The 17,740-nt window shown below is 44.0% G+C and overlaps 1 protein-coding gene across 4 annotated transcripts in view; it reads left to right on the top strand.

Annotated features, from left to right (window-relative positions):
- pps (protein partner of snf) overlaps positions 1–17,740 on the top strand; it is a 385,339-nt gene that overhangs the window by 79,178 nt on the left and 288,421 nt on the right. For all 4 annotated transcript variants that reach the window (XM_075886389.1, XM_075886390.1, XM_075886391.1 and 1 more), the window contains 2 exons: positions 1,875–2,295; positions 9,374–9,784. In XM_075886389.1, the coding sequence (XP_075742504.1) occupies positions 1,875–2,295; positions 9,374–9,784 (832 nt within the window). The remainder of the gene's footprint in view (positions 1–1,874; positions 2,296–9,373; positions 9,785–17,740) is intronic.

Here is a 17,740-nt window from a genome sequence, read left to right on the forward strand (position 1 = left end):
GTGGAGAAACACACACACCTGCGCATATGCACGTGACGGCAAGAACAGCTGCAATGCCGGCTCGTAGGGGAGCAGGCTTGCCTGCTGCCTATTTAGCGTTCACCTGCATGCAACGACTAGCGCTCGCTCTCGCCTGGTGCGTCGTGCGCACCGCTTCGGCGGCGGCGGGGTAGTCGCGGAAGATGAATGCTTGTACCAAAGTGCCAAAATGCGGAGAAAAATTCTTAGCTTGTCTGTAGGGAAAATTCGTTATATCATGGTTCTCTCCCCATGTTACTTTGTTACATAGACATTACGAATACATGTGCTTCTATGGAGCAACGGTGGGGAATAGAAAAAATTTGTTATATGTAAATTTGTTATAAGCAGGTTTAACTCTGACTGACAGCACGAAAACCGCTTCAGCAACTGAAGTGATCATTTTCTCTTTAGCCAGCGTTCTTTTGACTTCTTATCGAGATATCGAGTCCAAAAGATAAAATTTGTTACTACTATCACTAAAGCTCTTAGCAATGATTGTGATACCAACAAGTTGTATTTTTATAACAAATAATAAGGCTTGAAGTTATCCGCAATGTTTTCTAGCGGCGGAAATGCCATTTCAAAGGTCCGCGCGCATAGAAAGCTTTCTCCACGCGCGGTGTTTGATATCCGTACAGCAACTTTGATGAATAAATACCCCCGGAACACCTCTTGCACGCCGACGCACGTACAGATAGAATCAGACTTGCCTAGAGCTCCCAGCCAGCTGCTCCAGCTGCCGTACTTTTTGTTTTGTTTTCAGAAATATGTAAAGAGAGATGTCGTAATGATGCCAAACATAGTTATGCTGCGTATTAAGTCCTTGTGCTATAATTCAAGCATCAACGGATGCTTGTAGCTAACGTGAGATAAAAGCCACGGCCAACAACATCGTCGACAGGCATGCGTTCCGCTGCTTTAGATAAGTGGCACGCATACTGCTTTAGATAAGTGGCAAAATAGTGAGCGCTCCAGCGATCACACCCTTTTAAAGTCAAAGCTCATGCTGCTCCTAAAATTGCTCCAAATCAGCGAACCTCGGTAGCATCACTGCATACCTGTTTACCCAACGTTTCCATAGTTTGGTTGCCACGACCACGTGTAATTTGTTTTCACAGCACACAAGTCACATCACTTCCACAATTTGAATACTTCTACGTTTTACCCGCCTCCAGGTTGAGGAATTTTAGGCCCCTATACCGCCACTTACCATGACAAGCATTGCTTGCGACTTCACATCTCCTGAATGTCATTGTAAATAAAATCATTATCGTTACATCACCTTTCATAAAGCTCTTTGGCCTAGCATGTCCTTTGTGCCACTAAAATCTACACACCATTGTCATCACTTACTCACTAATGGGTTTGGCTGTACAGTTGAACCCAACTTGTAATTATCCTAGATATAGTAATCTATTGGAAATGGCCGACTGTCATTCAACTGTTATGCATGCCATCCAAACCTTCTTTTCCATGTAGATGCAAATCCTCTTTTTTTGGGTGACCGAACAAGAACTTTGATTTCTTACTACGGATTAGGCAGATAGCGTACATTAGGCCTTGGCTGTGGGTTGGCATGCTGTTTCGAAAAGGTTCCCCTAAGCACAATGAAGATTGTACATTGAAGAGATTGCACTCATGCATTGAACGCAAGTTGAAATGAATTTTAGGTGTGCTGCTAGGATATCGGCCACAGCACCTGCCCTGTAAAAGCCAACCAGTTCGTAATTCCACTGGTAAAAGAGAAAGATCTGGTCATAGTGCTCCGGGCAGACTCTGAAAAAAGCTTTGTGGTTCTCTTGTCCCACTTCTCAGCTCTAAATTGTGCCTTTGTGTCCTCTTTTCTTGTGCAGCCCATTTCGCCATTTGGCAAGGTAGTGAAGGTAGTGCGGACCACACCCGAGGCCAAAAAAAGGCCTCGGCGCGAGAGTTTCACGGACGAGCCTGCGCTGTTCAGTCAGCCAGACGTACTGCACAAAGAACACGAGCCACAAGCCGCACCTGTGCCTACGCCACCTCCTGCCGCCCCACCTCCAACAGTTGCTCCAGCAGTGCCCACGACAGCTGCTCCGAGAGTGCCTGGTTTTCCCAGTGAGGAATCGGTGTATGATTCCGTGGAGGCACACGTGGCACGCCTTGCTGGTGGACTAGAGCACAGCCTGACACCAACCACCACTGTAGCTGCACCAGCCAGTCCTGTGACAGGTGCACCTGTAGCACCAGCTTTAGCGCCAACTGTATCTCAGCACAAGCACGGGACTGCTGCCAAGCATGGTGACTCTTTTCTTTCACCCAGATTTTTGTCAAGTGGCTGCGCTGAATTGAGGGAATACACTCTTCAAAACACAGGTTGCATATGTGGCCTGGCGCAGTGCATACCGCAGCTTTTTGATAGGCAACAACCGAAACATGCCCCGCCTCATTTCACTTCTGTCTCTTGGTGTCGAATTTCGCACACAGGTGCTGACTGGGGAAACATTGCAAGAAGTTTAGTCAGCAGATGTGCAAAATCACATGTTTTGTGGTTGGCTTGTGTGGTAGTCAGTGCTCCCGCAAGCCAAACCTGTGCGCAAGGAGTTGTGACTGGCTGCAAATAAGATACCAGAAACTGAAAACAGCAATACAGCAGTGGTGTGGTGATGAGGTGATGTGGAACATTATATTAGCCATATAACCAAAGTTTTTTTTATAAGGCACGAAACATCTTCGTGTATTACTCAGTGTTAAGAACTAAAAAAAAAAGGCTCCTAATCCAAGCAAAGATTGAACATGCAAAAACATTGACTGCAAGACGTGTCGCTAGCCTCTAAAGTATTGCACCTTATATATGAATCTGAGTATCGCTGGACAGATGCATGACTTTGAGGAATAAAGGCAGTGTGCCATCACCGTACTTATGTGTAGTCAGAAACTGAGTTGGCACAGGAGACATCAGTGTACGGTACTGTGAGCTTCCCTGGTTTCGCGACGGCCTGCATTTTAGAACGAATCGGTTTGGTCCCGACAAAATCCCCAAAGAAACAATGTACAGTGGACTCTCAAAAAATGGAACCTGAAGAGGCCAGGAAAATGTGTTCTTTTTAACGGGCGTTCCATATACTGAGAGTTGAACTGGGGTGCAGTATGCAGAGATGAAACCAATCATATCAGAGGCACTTGCTCTATTTAAGCAGCAGTTCCGTTTAACAGAATTCCGTTTACTGAAAGTCCACTGTATTAAACACCTTGGTTATGCTACACAGTTTTATGTCGACCGCGCATCTTAAGACTTTCAAGTTCCGTCGGAAAGAAAAAAAGACACCTTTACTCAAACCGCATGTCGACCCAATATTCGCGAGTGCACAATTTGAACTTATGTACCCGAAGGAGGATTACAGGAAAAGTAGGGTCATCTTCATCGAATTGAAAATTTATTCTCCCGGAGGTTCATGCACTTCTACATACGCCTCAGTCGCGTGCATACATATGCAGGGTCGTTACCTAGTCAAGCTTTATCTACATAGAGTAAGTTCAGCTGACGAAAAACCTGTTATTTTCATTTTTTTGGTCCGTGGAAATATTTCCTGGTCGACAAACGGCCAATCTCTTGCCTCTGTCACACTTGCAGTCACTGGTTTGCGCACGCATAAGGACACAACGCAGCTGCTTTCGTCGTGCAAAATTAATATCACTTGACGTCAACATTCATAAAAACAGCGGAACACCACTAGTTGCACTTCACGAGGCAACAAATTACAATGCGCACAGCTGAGTCGCGCACGAACGCATCGTACATAAACTCATTGTCCGTCGGCATTATACGATAGCGATGATACTGCGTCTGGCTCTTTTGACAAGAGGCTCACGGCGACATGGTTTCTGTTTTGTTTTCACGTGCAGGCAATTTTCGGACTCTATTTATCGGTAGAACGATGCACGTTCGATTTGATTGTTTTCAAGGCTGAGAATAAAGATTCGCTCGGACCTCCGTTAACTAATTATTGCTGCTATTAGCTACCACTGCCAACAATAATTTAATCTACCCTCAATGCAGAGGCAGAAGGTTGTGCCGTGGGCTTATTCAGGCAGTCTGTACCCATTTTTCGGGCAAGGCTGAATGTCACAGTCTATAATTTTAGTTTTTCGATTATACGAGGCCCGGGTTATAGGACGGTTCTGTCTGGTCCCCTAAAAGTTGTATAACTGGGGTTCCGCTGTAGTTGTGCACCATCTCACAACCTTTCTTTTACGAGCCGTCATTTAAAAATGCAACCATTTGAGAGAATTCTAATGTTTTTCATACTTTGCTAGTATGAGTTGTGCTTGTCGTGACTTGGAAAATTTGCAGTTGGTGGTTGGCAAGTATACTCCATTTAACAAGCTGCTGGTAGTGCTGCCAAAGGTAGAGCTCTCTTGTTCAATCAGGGCTGTGTGAGCACAGCGAATAGTCCCTCAACTGTTGTTGTGCTCCAGAATGATTTTCCACACTACAAACCCATGACGTGATGCTATGGTTAGGATGGGTGCTTAAAAGCATCAAAAGTGTTCAAATAATTCATGAAATAATAAAAAAGCTAAATAATTCCTGAAATTAATAAAAAAAATTCCACCTGAATGCTGCTGAGCGAAGGCTTGTTGTTAGGTGGTGATGCACCGCTTTTCGGTGCCATGGCGTCACCAGCATTGGTTGTGTGTCCGTACTGCGTGACGTCCCACAAACTGTTGTCAGTGGGCCATCCATTGCATGTGCAATTTTCTCGGCTTGGTGAAGCAGATAGTCGGGTCTCGTTAATTAAAACTCGAAGGGACCTCTGAGACAGGTGGGGCCGGTGGTCTAGCAACGACAGCAGCGTAGGTCAGCGACGTAGGGACAGGTGGTGATGAAGGCAGTGACTGCGTGACCTGTGTCTCAATGACCTGGGATGGACATGGGTCTAATAAGGTCACTGGCTTGAATGCTTCGGCCACAAGGGAAAGTTGACGCGCAACTTCTTTACGGATGAATTGTTTGATGTGGGGCAGTAAGACGATGCGATCAGCAGCGACGTCGTGCACGAGGGGGGGAACTTCAGCTGTACCTTCAGCAGCCCTGCGCGTCCTGACCCGCTGTTTGGACGCGTCGTACTCCTGACAAAGCTGGACAACGTCGGTGACAGTCTGTGGGTTCCTAGCGACGAGCATCTGAAAAGTCGTCAACTCCTCTGATGATATGTTTGATTTTGTCATGTTCGGCTAAAGATGCATCGACGCTCTTGCAAAGAGACAAGACATCTTCGATGTAACTCGTAAAGGTCTTGTTTTTGCACTGGACTCGACTACGCAGACGCTGTACCGCACGAAGCCGGCGCGCAGCAGGACGACCGAAGTCCGCGACGATGGTGGTCTCGAAGGCGGACCAGTTGGTTATTTCCCCTTTGTGGTTCTTGAACTAGAGGCTGGCCCCATCAGCCAGGTAAAAGCGCACGTTCGTGAGCTGGTCACAGGTCCATTTGTCGGAAGTGCTTACGCTTTCGTACTTAATGAACCAGTCCTCGACGTCTCGTTCGTCGTTGACTCGAAAAATTGATGGGTCGCATTGCCGAGTCACGCCAGTACAGAAGACTGTCGTTGGTGGGGCAGCTTGAGAAGGGCCTGAAGCAGTCATGGTGAACGGTGAGGGTAGCGTTCGATTGCGAAGTTCCAGGTTGATGTGAAACCTGGCTTCTCCACCACTTAAAATAGAGGTGTTGTACGTCGAGGAAGGTTCAGACGCAGCTTGGCGAAAGGGGCTTTATGAGGCAGATCTGGCTACCGGCAAGTGCGTGCGCGAGCTACTACCACAGCCACCGATCATCATAGTCTTCTTCAGTAACAGCTGAGTGTCCGTCATTCAGATTCATTACAATACTAAATTCTCAGCACCTTCTTTTTAAGGCCCAACTAATGTGGAGGACAGAAGCACATTCTCTCTGAGTCTAAATTTTCTCATCTGTTTTGTGGGTTTCCCTCTCTTACTGTACGACTCCTAGTGATTTCTTTGGCAATTAGCGCTGGCGTCTGTTCTAATGGGAGGTGTGACGTGTTTTTTGCACATAGCTTTTCCAAATGCTAGATGCAAGCCCACTTTCGCAAATCTGCCAAATAATGCTTTTGCTTGTTAAAAGGTAGTGTCAGCATGGCCAAAAAGAACACATTTCCTCTTGCACAGTGACCCCTAGACTTGTTGTACAATGTTTTCTATACTACGTTAAAGCAAAACTGTGCATCTAGCCGTTGTGTACTGACATGTATGACATAACTTACAGTATTGCCATGAGCATAGGTGGCTTGATATTTTTCCGTTGTTTGGCTGATTGTAATAAATTTTATGTCTCCGATTGATTTCGTGGCACCAAGATGTTATTCAAAAAGCATGTTCTGTGAACCAAATCGACTGAGCACGAAACTGAAACACGTTCACGTCATTAGCAACAGCCAACCGCCAGAGCAGATGTAGTGGCATCGCCATCTGAAAATGGCAACGTAATGATGCACAGGTGCATTTCTTGCTCGACTATAGCCAGTGAAGTGGAAATATTGATGCACCCATCTCATTATAAAAGCTCATATCAAGGGAAGTTTATTTCACATCCTGACTATAGCTATGTTGCGTCTATTTTGTGTGCCCAAAATCAGTGTCTATGGACAACAATGCAAACAAAGAAGGAACTCTTCAGCTGTGTGTCAACCAGGAAGAGTTTCTATTGGCTGAAAGTGCGATAATATCCTTAGCTTGCAGGCATTCTCAAGCAGCTCTGTGTAGACAGAGCTTGTCACAAGAACAACCCTTCAATGGGCACTTGTTGAAGGTGTTTCCACAGGCGACCACAAAGCCAGCTAGACTGAAAGAAAGAAGCTGTGTGCAGAAAAAGTTTTACTTTGTATGAGGTTGCATTGTGGTTGGCTTTCTTTCTCTCCTATTATCTACATTACGGCATGCCATAGTCTTAAAAGATTTTGTAATATTACCTGCAGGCCTAGTTGCGTCATTTTGTACCAAACAGTTGCGCCATTTTGCACCAAACTTGTTCCCCTACTCTATCGTACATCAAAACAAGCCTATTGGGCCAAACTCTATTATCAGCACGGTACAAGGCCTTAGCGCCAAGATTTAGCTGCAAGGTGTGACAGCTATCAAGTCCAACATCCCCAAAAACATGGCTGGAACATCATGTATTCGGTTTCTTTAGAAAGGTTATACTTATTTATATTGATTGTTGCTCTATCGGTTATAACTACCATATTTCCCTGCTTTTCAGATTTTCGTATGCTATCCGTTGAAGCTGCGTTCACATATAGCAAAGATTTTTCAAGGCCTTCTACTTTTTGCAATTAACACTTCCAACACAATCATGATAAAAATGTGGCGCATACGAAGCGAAAAAAAAAAGTTAAAGCAGGCGTTCGAAAGCATGCGAGACACACTTGCACATGCCGAGCTGCGATTAACTTACGCTGAAGATATCGTAGACCACGGTGAGAGCACCGCATGCAGACTTCGAATGCCGTGAGCGAAATAGCTCACTTTCCGGCGTTTCTTCACCGGCATTGAGAAAAGAAAAAAAAGAATAGTGAGCAGCATGAAGATTTGCACTTAGATTTCACGCAGAAAGCTTTTTTGACTCCGTTATCTAAATCTATGACCTCTGTTGATTAACCATACAATACCTTTAAATGCCAGAAGTTGAAAGACCAAGAAGCAATAACCTTTTATCGCCAAACAGTTCACTGCGATGCTCAACGCACTGTCACCACCATGGGCTGCAAAAGGTCTTCAGCTTTTCAGTAATGGCAGAGACTGGCCGGTCAATAATAATGACTTTCGCATTATGGGGGCGGTGCCTTAACAGATCAGCATCAGTAAAAACTGAAGGCGAGGTGGCCAGTGTCATGAACGTGCTTTCTTTTAAGGGGAACAAGGGTCTTTAACAACAAAAACGTTTAATTATCCTACTGTCGTGAAAAGTACCATGCATGTGCACCATCCAATGGAGATTTCAAATCTGCAAACAGATTTCAAATATTGAAAACAAAAAATACTGACAAATTTCAACATTATATTTAGGTGATTTCTTACGGGTTGTTATGGTAACTTGCAATAAGAAAGTTAGCCTTCAAAACTACTAGTTTCCCTTAAAAGGTTCACACCACAGGCTAAAGCAAACCAGATGTCGGAACAGCTATTTCTTAGATGAGAAATAATTTTTAAACTTGGAAGGTAAAATTGTGCTTCCATTAATTAGCTTGTATTTATCATATAGTTATAATTCTATAAAGTTTGAGAGAAAAAGAAAATCTTTAGCCTGTAGTTCAGGTGCAAGAATAGTCCCAAGTTTGTGTAGATAATATCTTCACAGAAACTTGCACAAAACTTCTGTAAAGCAGATTCACTTCACAAAAGTAACAATGCTAAGAAAATCATGTTTCCATTTTTAAAACATTTGTAGTTGCATATATTAAGCTATTAACAAAAAGAAATGGTATTTTGCCATAATATAAAATTTTTCCAAAACATATATCTGACTACAGTCGAACACGGATATATCGAACTCGAAAGGGATCGCGAAATATTTCGATATATGAAAAATTCGATATGAAAAGATGCCCCAAGAGTTTGCCTGTGGCGGATCATCACCTTCAATAGGTGCAATAGAGAATGACAACTACAGTAAAACTACGTTAACCTGGACTCGCGCGACCGGTGAAAATGTCCGAGTTAACCGGATTCCGGATTATCGGATGAACCATCGAAACAAAATGAAAATGTATTAGGCACAAACCTGTACAATACTGCACAGACAAACCTGTACAAAACTGTACAAATACCTCGAATTGCAATTTCTGACATTCAGCGTTTTTTTTACAATTTTTTGCTATTTTAAGAACCTAGTCACCTCTTAACTCTTCACTGACAGCAGTTATCACACATATCTGCAGATATCTGCTTGGCTGCGTGTGTCCTAACCGCATGGAGCTACGGTGGTACAAATGAGTCATGCTGACGTTCGCAGGTTCGCCGGCGCCGCCGCTGCATCGTGAGAGGCTGCTTGCATGTTGCTTGCTGAATGCATGTCTTCGTCATGTTGAACGAACGCTACTCGCCCTACCTCAGCACAATCCTGAGTGAAGTTGGCACTAAGAACAGTCAAACGTGCGCTCAACCTGCTTCAAAATGTCTATGTTGGTGCTCCGATCCTGCTACAAAAAGCACTTTTGCCTGCTACCAACACTGCTCCCGAGCCCATGCAACGTGTTCCACCCCTGGATATGCACAATTTTCTCTCTATTGCCAATTTGTTTAATTTCTCTGCACGTGTTGATTGTGCTGTCTTCTTCTTCTTTTTTTTTTTTTCAGGACCTGCGGAAAACAAGTCATTGTTAAAGAAGCCAATGTTTTCAAAGCCAGTGGCTGCAAAGTCGGCCCACCCAGGCCAGCCAGATCACAAGAAGTCGGTGCTGCCCGTAGCTGTCAAGTCGGCACCTCCACCGTCAAGCCCCGCTAAAGTAAAACATGCTGCACAGCACACAGCACCTCTACCAAAAACACCCAAGCTTGCCAAGGTGAGCTCCAAGATGCCCCAGGGTAAGCCACCGGGGTCAGCAAAGAAGCCTGAGCCACACAAGCTGCCAAAGAAGACTCGGTCAGAACAGCCTCCTCCACCAGTCGCGGCAGCACAATCGGCCACTCCACCGGATGTGGTTGTGGCCGAGCGACCAAAGAGGCAGAGCAAAGAAAAGTTTAAGCGAGCCATGATGCGCAAGCGAGGTGGGTTGCCATTGCTTTTTAATAGTGTCGTTTCTAAAGGGAACAAGAAAAGTTGGCACATATAATGCTTCTTTTGTTGTCAGTTGTCTGCATCTTGTTTGGGTTTGGGTTTATTTCCAACACGAAAAGTTGGGGGTTCCCCAGGCAAAAAAGCTGTTGAAAAACAGCTTGAAGGGACCTGGGGGATCGTACAGGCAGCAGCGAATAAAAAGTATAACTAACACGACATGATACAACTTATACAACTTGACAAGATATAATAGCATCTGTACATAGCAAAGTAAATATAAGGAGGTACAACAAAAATGCACAGATACAGCGAAATGAATGTAACAGGGAAATGCATCAGAAATTAAAATGCACCCATATAACTAGGATAACTGCACATACCGAAAATGCAAACATTTGAACGTATAAAAAATGCAATGCAGGAACAGTGGTGCAGTGACAGTTAATAAGGTTATGCTGTAACGGCTGCACAGTCATTTAATAGGAAAAGTCTTATTTGTTTTTTAAATCTATGGAATGGGATATCAAAATTTATTTGTGAAGATACATGATTTATTAGTGCTGGTATCTGATAAGTGAGGGCTGACCTTCCGTAGTTCGTACGTGTTCTTGGTATTGGTGTCTGTGTATTACGTAGTGGATAACGTCTTGATGTTGCATGTGCCATGTCTATCAGATCATGTTTCAGTATGTGCAGCAGGAGTTTATAATCGTATAATTTCGTTGCTTTAAGCAAATTATACTTAACAAATAAAGGATTTGTGGGTAAGTCTTTTGGCTCACCAAAATAGTTCTCGAAAAGTCTGAGCACTTTCTTTGCATTGTTTCCAGTTTGTAGTAATTAGTAGTTGTGCTACCCCAAACAAGTGTGCAGTAAGATAAGCGGGAGTAGAAATGCGCGTAATATATCGCCTTTTTTAGATGTAAAGGAATTAAATGGGATAGTTTCAATATTATACCAACAGCTCTGCTTAGCTCTGAAGTGAGTTTATTGATGTGTGTATTCCACGACATGCTTTCTTCAAACCATACGCCTAAAAAATTTCTGACATTTTACGCGCTCTAAGACGGTGCCCTGATACGTTAGCGTAAGCTCTGTGTCACAGGGCTTATTGACGGGCTTAAAGAGGATGTAATTAGATTTCTTTTTATTTAGGGATAGTTTATTAGCGTGAAGCCAACCATCCAACTAAACAAGATATTCGTTTATCACTTTCTGAAGCTGAGTGAATGTGTGCGCTGAAAAAAAGACGGAGTTGTCAGCGTACATTACTAACTTGGGAGAGTTAGGAATATTAAAAAAGTCATTAACGTACAATATAAATAACAAGGGTCCCAGAATCGACCCCTGGGGCACTCCTTGTTTTATCGTGGTTGTAGGGGAGGTAACATCTCCAATTTTCACACACTGCTTTCTGCAAGAAAGATAATTCTTTAAAAGATCTAGGGCGATGCCGCGAATGCCATAGTCATTAAGTTTCAGTAGCAGAATGTCGTGATTAACGCAACCGAACGCTTTCCTTAGATCAATGAAAAGACCTACACTGTTGAGTTTGTTTTCAATGTCATGTAGTATTTTATCCTTTACATGTAACAAAGCTAGCTCAGTGCTTTTCTTTTTCTGGAAACTGTATTGTGCATTGTTTATGATTTGGTGCTTATTTATGAAATTAACAAGACGCATGTTGATGACATTTTCAAGTACTTTAGATAACGCAGGTAGCACCGAAATGGGTCTGTAATTACTTATATCACCAACAGCACCTCCCTTATGTATCAGGCATATGCGAGCAAGCTTCAGATCTGAGGGGAAGATTCCAGTTTCAAGCATTCTGTTCATAATACAGTGCAGTCCACTTATAACGATACCACATATAACGATATATCGGTTATAACGATGGGTCGACTTAACAGTCTCATTTTATGCATTGGGGCTATGGGGAAAAAAACCATATATAACGATATGTTATCCACCGCATATCGGATACAACGATGAAAAGTTTGCCGTGGACGGCATGTTTCATTCAGAATAATCGTAACATTTAGATTGATAAGTTCCTCTGAAACGAACTATGCCGAGACAAGACGAAAAGTTAGCGTAGGCGAGTACGTATCTGCCGCCACTGCAGCACAGCGCCGGCAGCGCGTCCCGGCCGTTCAAAAAGCCGAGGAGAGCATCGCGAGTTGGCGCGACGCGCTACAGATGGCGCCAGCTGTGTCACGTTTTGCGCCTCGCTGCGCGTCGACCGCGGAGAGGCTGAGAGAATTAAAAAAAAAAAAGCGAAAAGCAAAGCGCCGCGCTCCGCGGCTCCCCGCCTTCTACAACGGCAAGCCGGCAAGCTACTCGTAGCTTGCCGAACGAAAGCGGGAAAGAGATAGAAAATAAAAAAAAGCGAAAAGCAAAGCGGCGCGGCGGCATCGGGGCGGGGCCTCGTTGGCATTCCGGCTGTGTACCTCTGGCTGTGCTTGTTTCCTCCCACTGCTCCCACCCCGCCGTCGGTCAGTCTCTCTTCCTCAGCGAACCCGTGATGCGTTCTTCGGAGTAAGAAATAAAGTCTTCTTGTTTTTGACATCCTACTATCTACAATATTTATTAATTGGTGAAAATAGCGAAATGAAGCCTGGAGCTACGTCCGGCGACGATTTTTTGGCGGCAGTCCAGATATAACGATCACCGGTTCTAACGATCATATTTTTAGGTTTTCTCGATATCGTTATAAGTGGACTGCACTGTATGTGTTAATGGTGAAGATGTAAGAGCCGCAACGTATTTAATGGGTAAGGCACTTAGCTCATCAATTCCTGCCGAAACATTGTTTCTCATGTTTCCTACTAATTTTTCTACCTCTTGTGGACTTGTAGGGAATAAACTAATTGAGTGTAGCAACCTTTTGCGTTTATGTGTAGTAACATGACAACTTTCAGAACTGAGATTTGTTTGAAATTCACCCACATTCGTAAGGTATTCATTCATTTCTGTGAGTGCTTCCAATTCCGCTTTGCAATGGGCAAAAGCTGCAATGTTAATACGAGGTTTTACTTTCGAGTTGTTTGATAAATTATTTACTTCGTTCCACAGCTTTCTGGGTTCATTAAGTATAGTAGCAAAAAGCGTTTGATAGTAGCAGGTCTTAGCCTTTTTCAAACCGGCGTTTAACTTATTACGGTGTCTTTTAAATTCGCTAAGAAGAGCAGCGTCACGTGTCTGTACAAATGCATGATACATTCTGTTTTTATGTTTTATTCTTTTGTACAAACATCAACTAACCCAAGGCTTGCGAATTTTTTTCTTCCTGCGGAATGGAACAAGTGGGAAGTGTCGGTCATAGATAACCTTAAGTGCCTCATGGAAAAGACTGTATGCTTTATCAGGGTCTTTTTCTGCGTAAACGAAGTTCCACTGTGTGGTTTGCAGCGCATGATAAAATTCGTTAAGCTGATCAGAGTTCATTCTGCGATAACACAGCTTTTCGCTTGAGTCGCCCCTGTCACTATCAAGCGGCAAAAATGTGAAGATAGGCAGGTGATCGCTTACATCAAGTGATAATATACCACTGGTGCAAGTTTGACTGAGAGCTCATCAGGAGCTCCATTTACTGAATGATAAAGGCCTTCTTTTTGCACCAGTTGCCAGGACATTGCTACGTGTGTACACCATAAACTGCAGTGCCAACGGTCTTTGCAAGTTAAAAGAAAAATCTTGCAAATTGGCAGTAATGAGCTACAGAACTAAACCACAGCTCAACCCGGATATAATGAAATGTAGAAATTCCTGAAATAAATTGTTATTGAGGATTTCGTTATATGCAGATTTTGTATGGAAGTAAAAAAAATAGGACAAGTTGGACAAATGGAGAAAATGCAGGCAGAGCTCACCTAAAACACTTCTTTAGTACAGTGGACTCCCAGTAAACGAAACTTGCTTAAATTAAAATGCCTCACTAACAGAACTAAATTGAATGATTGATGTGTGGGGTTTAACGTCCCAAAACCACTATACTTATGAGAGACGCCGTAGTGGAGGGCTCCAGAAATTTAGACCACGTGGGGTTCTTTAACGTGCACTCAAATCTGAGCACACGGGCCTACAACATTTCCGCCTCTATCGGAAATGCAGCCGCCGCAGCCGGTATACGAACCCGCGCCCTGCGGGTCAGCAGCCGAGTACCTTAGCCACTAGACCACCGCGGCGGGACAACAGAACTAAATGGGTTCATATGGCTGGGTTACTATGTGTTGCACAGTAAAATTCATCGGTTAATCGAAACGGTGCTTATTGGTCACCTACAGTTAAACGGCACAAACTCTAAACAAAGCATAGATTTGCTCATGCTAAAGGTAGTCCCGCGACCATGGCAACTCCTCGAGATCAAAACAAACTAATCCAGTAGCCATTGTCACTAGTGGCTGTGGGAGCCGAGGTGGCGAGTCGGTTGTGCGTTAGGCCTATTTGTGCAGCTAAGTGCGGTGCATCACAGTGTTATTTCAGCCCAATGGAAAGGAGGCGGCCGCACCATGCACTTTCGCTTGAAAAAAGGCTGCAAATTTTTCAGGAGCTTTGTTGAAGCGGCCTGCCCGAGATGGAGGTGGTGAAAAAACACATCATGAAATCGACGCTGTTGCGGGTCTGGAAAGACAGAGAAAATATTGAAGGCATTGTTAAGAACGGGACCTTTACATCTTAGCGGATGCGGACGACGCCTTATGAACAACTATAAAAAGTTTTTTTTTCTGTGGTTGAAGCGTGCACAGAGTTCCAATTTGCCCGTAAGCGGACCAATGATCGAGCAGAAAGCTCGAGAGATTGTTATGCCTATGGGTGTTAAGAACTTTGTTCTAAGCGACGAATGTCTCAGCCACTTCAAAACACGCCATGGCCTAGTCTTCAAAGCTATCTCATGTGAGAGTGGTTGCAGTCAACAGGGACATTTGCAACAGGGGCGGCTGAAGGAAATTTTGATGAGCTTTGAGCCACGAAACGTCTTCACCGTCGACGAGATGGGTATTTTTTATAAGGCGCTTCTATCAAAGACTCTCACCTTCAAAGGCGAAGCCTGTAGTGGAGGAAAATGCAGTAAAGATCGCATCACTGTGCTGGTGGGTGCAAACATGGCAGGAGATGAGAAATTCAAGCTGTTGATAATAAGAAAATCAAGGCACCCACGTTGTTTCAAAGGCGTTCGACACCTTCCCATTGCGTATCATGGGAACGGAAGAGCGTGGATGATCATGGCCATTTTCGGAAACTGGCTTCGGGAGGAAGACACAAGATTTACGAGGCAAGGCAGGAAAGTTGTCTTCATCATGGATAATTGCCCAGACCACGGTCAGGTTCAAAGACTCCAAGCCATCACTCTGGAGTTCTTGCCAGCCAATGCAACGGCAGTGATCCAGCCGATAGATCACTGCCATTCAAGAAGTTATTCAGAACATTAAACTTCATTACTGTAGACGATTGCTCCATCAAATGCTGCTTAGAGCAGGCAGTGGGAAATGCTACAGCATAGATTCATTGGCAGCCATCCACATTTTGGCTTGTGCCTGGGAGCAAGTGAAGGCAACAACAATACACAGATGCTTTCACCTTGTTGGCTTTCAAATGCAAGAAAGCAGTACTTGAAGAAGAAAGCCCTGGTAATGCCGACATTGAGACAGTATTCAGTCAGGTCGTGCCCTCTGCTCCTTTCACACTGCAGGACTACAAATCAATTGATGAAAATGTTTGTATTTGTCGTGAAGAGACTCTTGAGGAAATGACTGTAGAAGTGCAAGATGTGGATCAACCTTCCAGCGATGAATGTGATGACAATACTGCCAGTGCAGTTGTGCCACCAGACCGATCAGCTAAAGAGACTGTTGAACTTTTGCAGCGCTATTTTGAGCATGAGGCTTGTCCAGAATTTCTAACTGATTTGTCAGGCATGGCTGCGTACCTTGTGAAAAAACAACTCAAGCTTGCCAAACAAACCACTCTTCACTCCTTTTTTTCTCCTACTCATCCTTGTGAGTAAGGTGAAATTTGTGCAATTTGAATGAAGGTCTTGGTTCACTAAATAAGTGTACTTTATCTGAATGAAACTTCTGATAAGTGGAACAGTTTTATGAATCCCCTTCGCGTTTCGTTTAGGAGGAGTCGACTGTAATAAGAAAAAAGCCGCCCGCATCTTTCACGGGGAGAACTCGAGTAAATGCATTGCAGAGTAGTGGAGGTATTGCTTAAATGTTGGGCAATCAGATATGGTTTGGGAATGCTTAACTATTATTTTGTCTTAATTATTCCTATTCTTATTTATTTTTATTTTGTTTATTTATTAGTTCAACCTACATTGTCCAAGCGAGCATTATTGTAGGGGGGGAGGGAACAAAGCGAAGCAGTGGAAAAAAGCGAACGTTCGTAGAAAATGACATACATTTGCGCAGCAGCTCCTGCGCACACATCTTGTAGTGACGAACAAAAAGCATCGGATGGAAGGTCAGCAACACATGCATCCAAATTATTCTATTTGTGAATAATAAAAGAAAAAAAAAGAATTTGCAAAGGCACCACCAGTACGGCAGCTGACCTCACACATTCTTTTTTTTGAGGGCTTATTTCTATGTCACACGTAGCGTGGGTTCATCGTGTATAAACTCTTGTTAGTGCGGATTCTATCACAGAATATAAAATGGAAAAACTTTAATCGCAAGAATTTTCTGCACTGCTCAAGAGGCTTCCATTCTAAGATATTCTTAATGCATCTAACACTGGAGTTAAGATTAATGAAGGAGAAGCATTGCCTTTAAAAAGTGCAGGGACACTCATGCTGTGTTGTGCCCCACTACTGGTTGAAGGTACTATTGCTTCCATCGCAACTACTCGAGTTCGAATGCTCTGGACACTTTTTCTAATCGCAGTGGGTGATATCAACTTTAGTAATGATATCGTCAAACAGAGGCTGACAACAGCGTGCTCGAACTTTGGAAGTACAGGAGCGGCCAGTGCACACACTGTTTTTTACTGTGTGTGTGGTTGTCGTTGCCACAACCGCGATCTTTCTTGACATGATCATATACAGCGACGACGTAACGGACAGAAATCTGAAAGTGTGGGCGTGTACAACGCTCGACCAGTCAAAGCAACACTGCTTTCTGCAAACTCTGGGGAGAAAACTGGGGTAGATGCAATCATAGATGGCTTAAAACCAATCAGTTTTGAAGGCACGAACGCAGTCAGTGCAAGGAGGTTGAAAATGGAACTACTGTTTATCACGACTGCCGCACAGAAAACCGCGGTCGCGGCGACGCTATGGCAATCTGCGAGCTTCGAGGGCACGCGACTAACGTAGCGGTATAATGAAAGCAGCAAGGACGTATAAAATGCTGGAAGCGTTCTGGCGTTCCTGTGAAAAGAATCTATTGGCGAGCGTAGCTATGACCAGCGCATTTGTGGCAGCCAGCTCCGCCATCTTGTCCGTTCAGGTGTGTCCCAGGAAGACAAACACGAGTTGTTTGGACAGAAATAGATTTTGCTAGTTGTGTACATGACGCGAAATTTCGAGAGTATTTGCAATCTCACCCTACCCTCGTGTGTTCACCCACTCCAAGCCATTATAAGACTGCAACAACGATGCTTGATTGGGACCACGCTCTTTCTATTGTTTTAGCGCTTGCGATTGAGACCTCCCTCCGCCTCTTGCTCTTCGCAATGTATTATTTTTCTTTTGGTGCCAAAGAAATGAGGGAAAATAAGTGCAGCAACTCCCCTCCCTCCACCATTGCGGAAAGCCACTGCAAAGAGTTTGTTGATTGGGTACCAAACCGCAACTTAGATTCACGCGACCGCTACCGATCGAAGCACGACCAACGCAGATTAGGCCTAGCTGGCTGTATGGTATGTTGTCGCAAAAAGCTTGTCCAAAACATGAGGATTCGGCGTGAAAAAGATCGCACTAGCAGTGAACCAATAAC

The sequence above is a fragment of the Rhipicephalus microplus genome, chromosome 2, assembly GCF_043290135.1.
Source record: "Rhipicephalus microplus isolate Deutch F79 chromosome 2, USDA_Rmic, whole genome shotgun sequence".
Classification (NCBI taxonomy): Eukaryota; Metazoa; Arthropoda; class Arachnida; order Ixodida; family Ixodidae; genus Rhipicephalus; species Rhipicephalus microplus.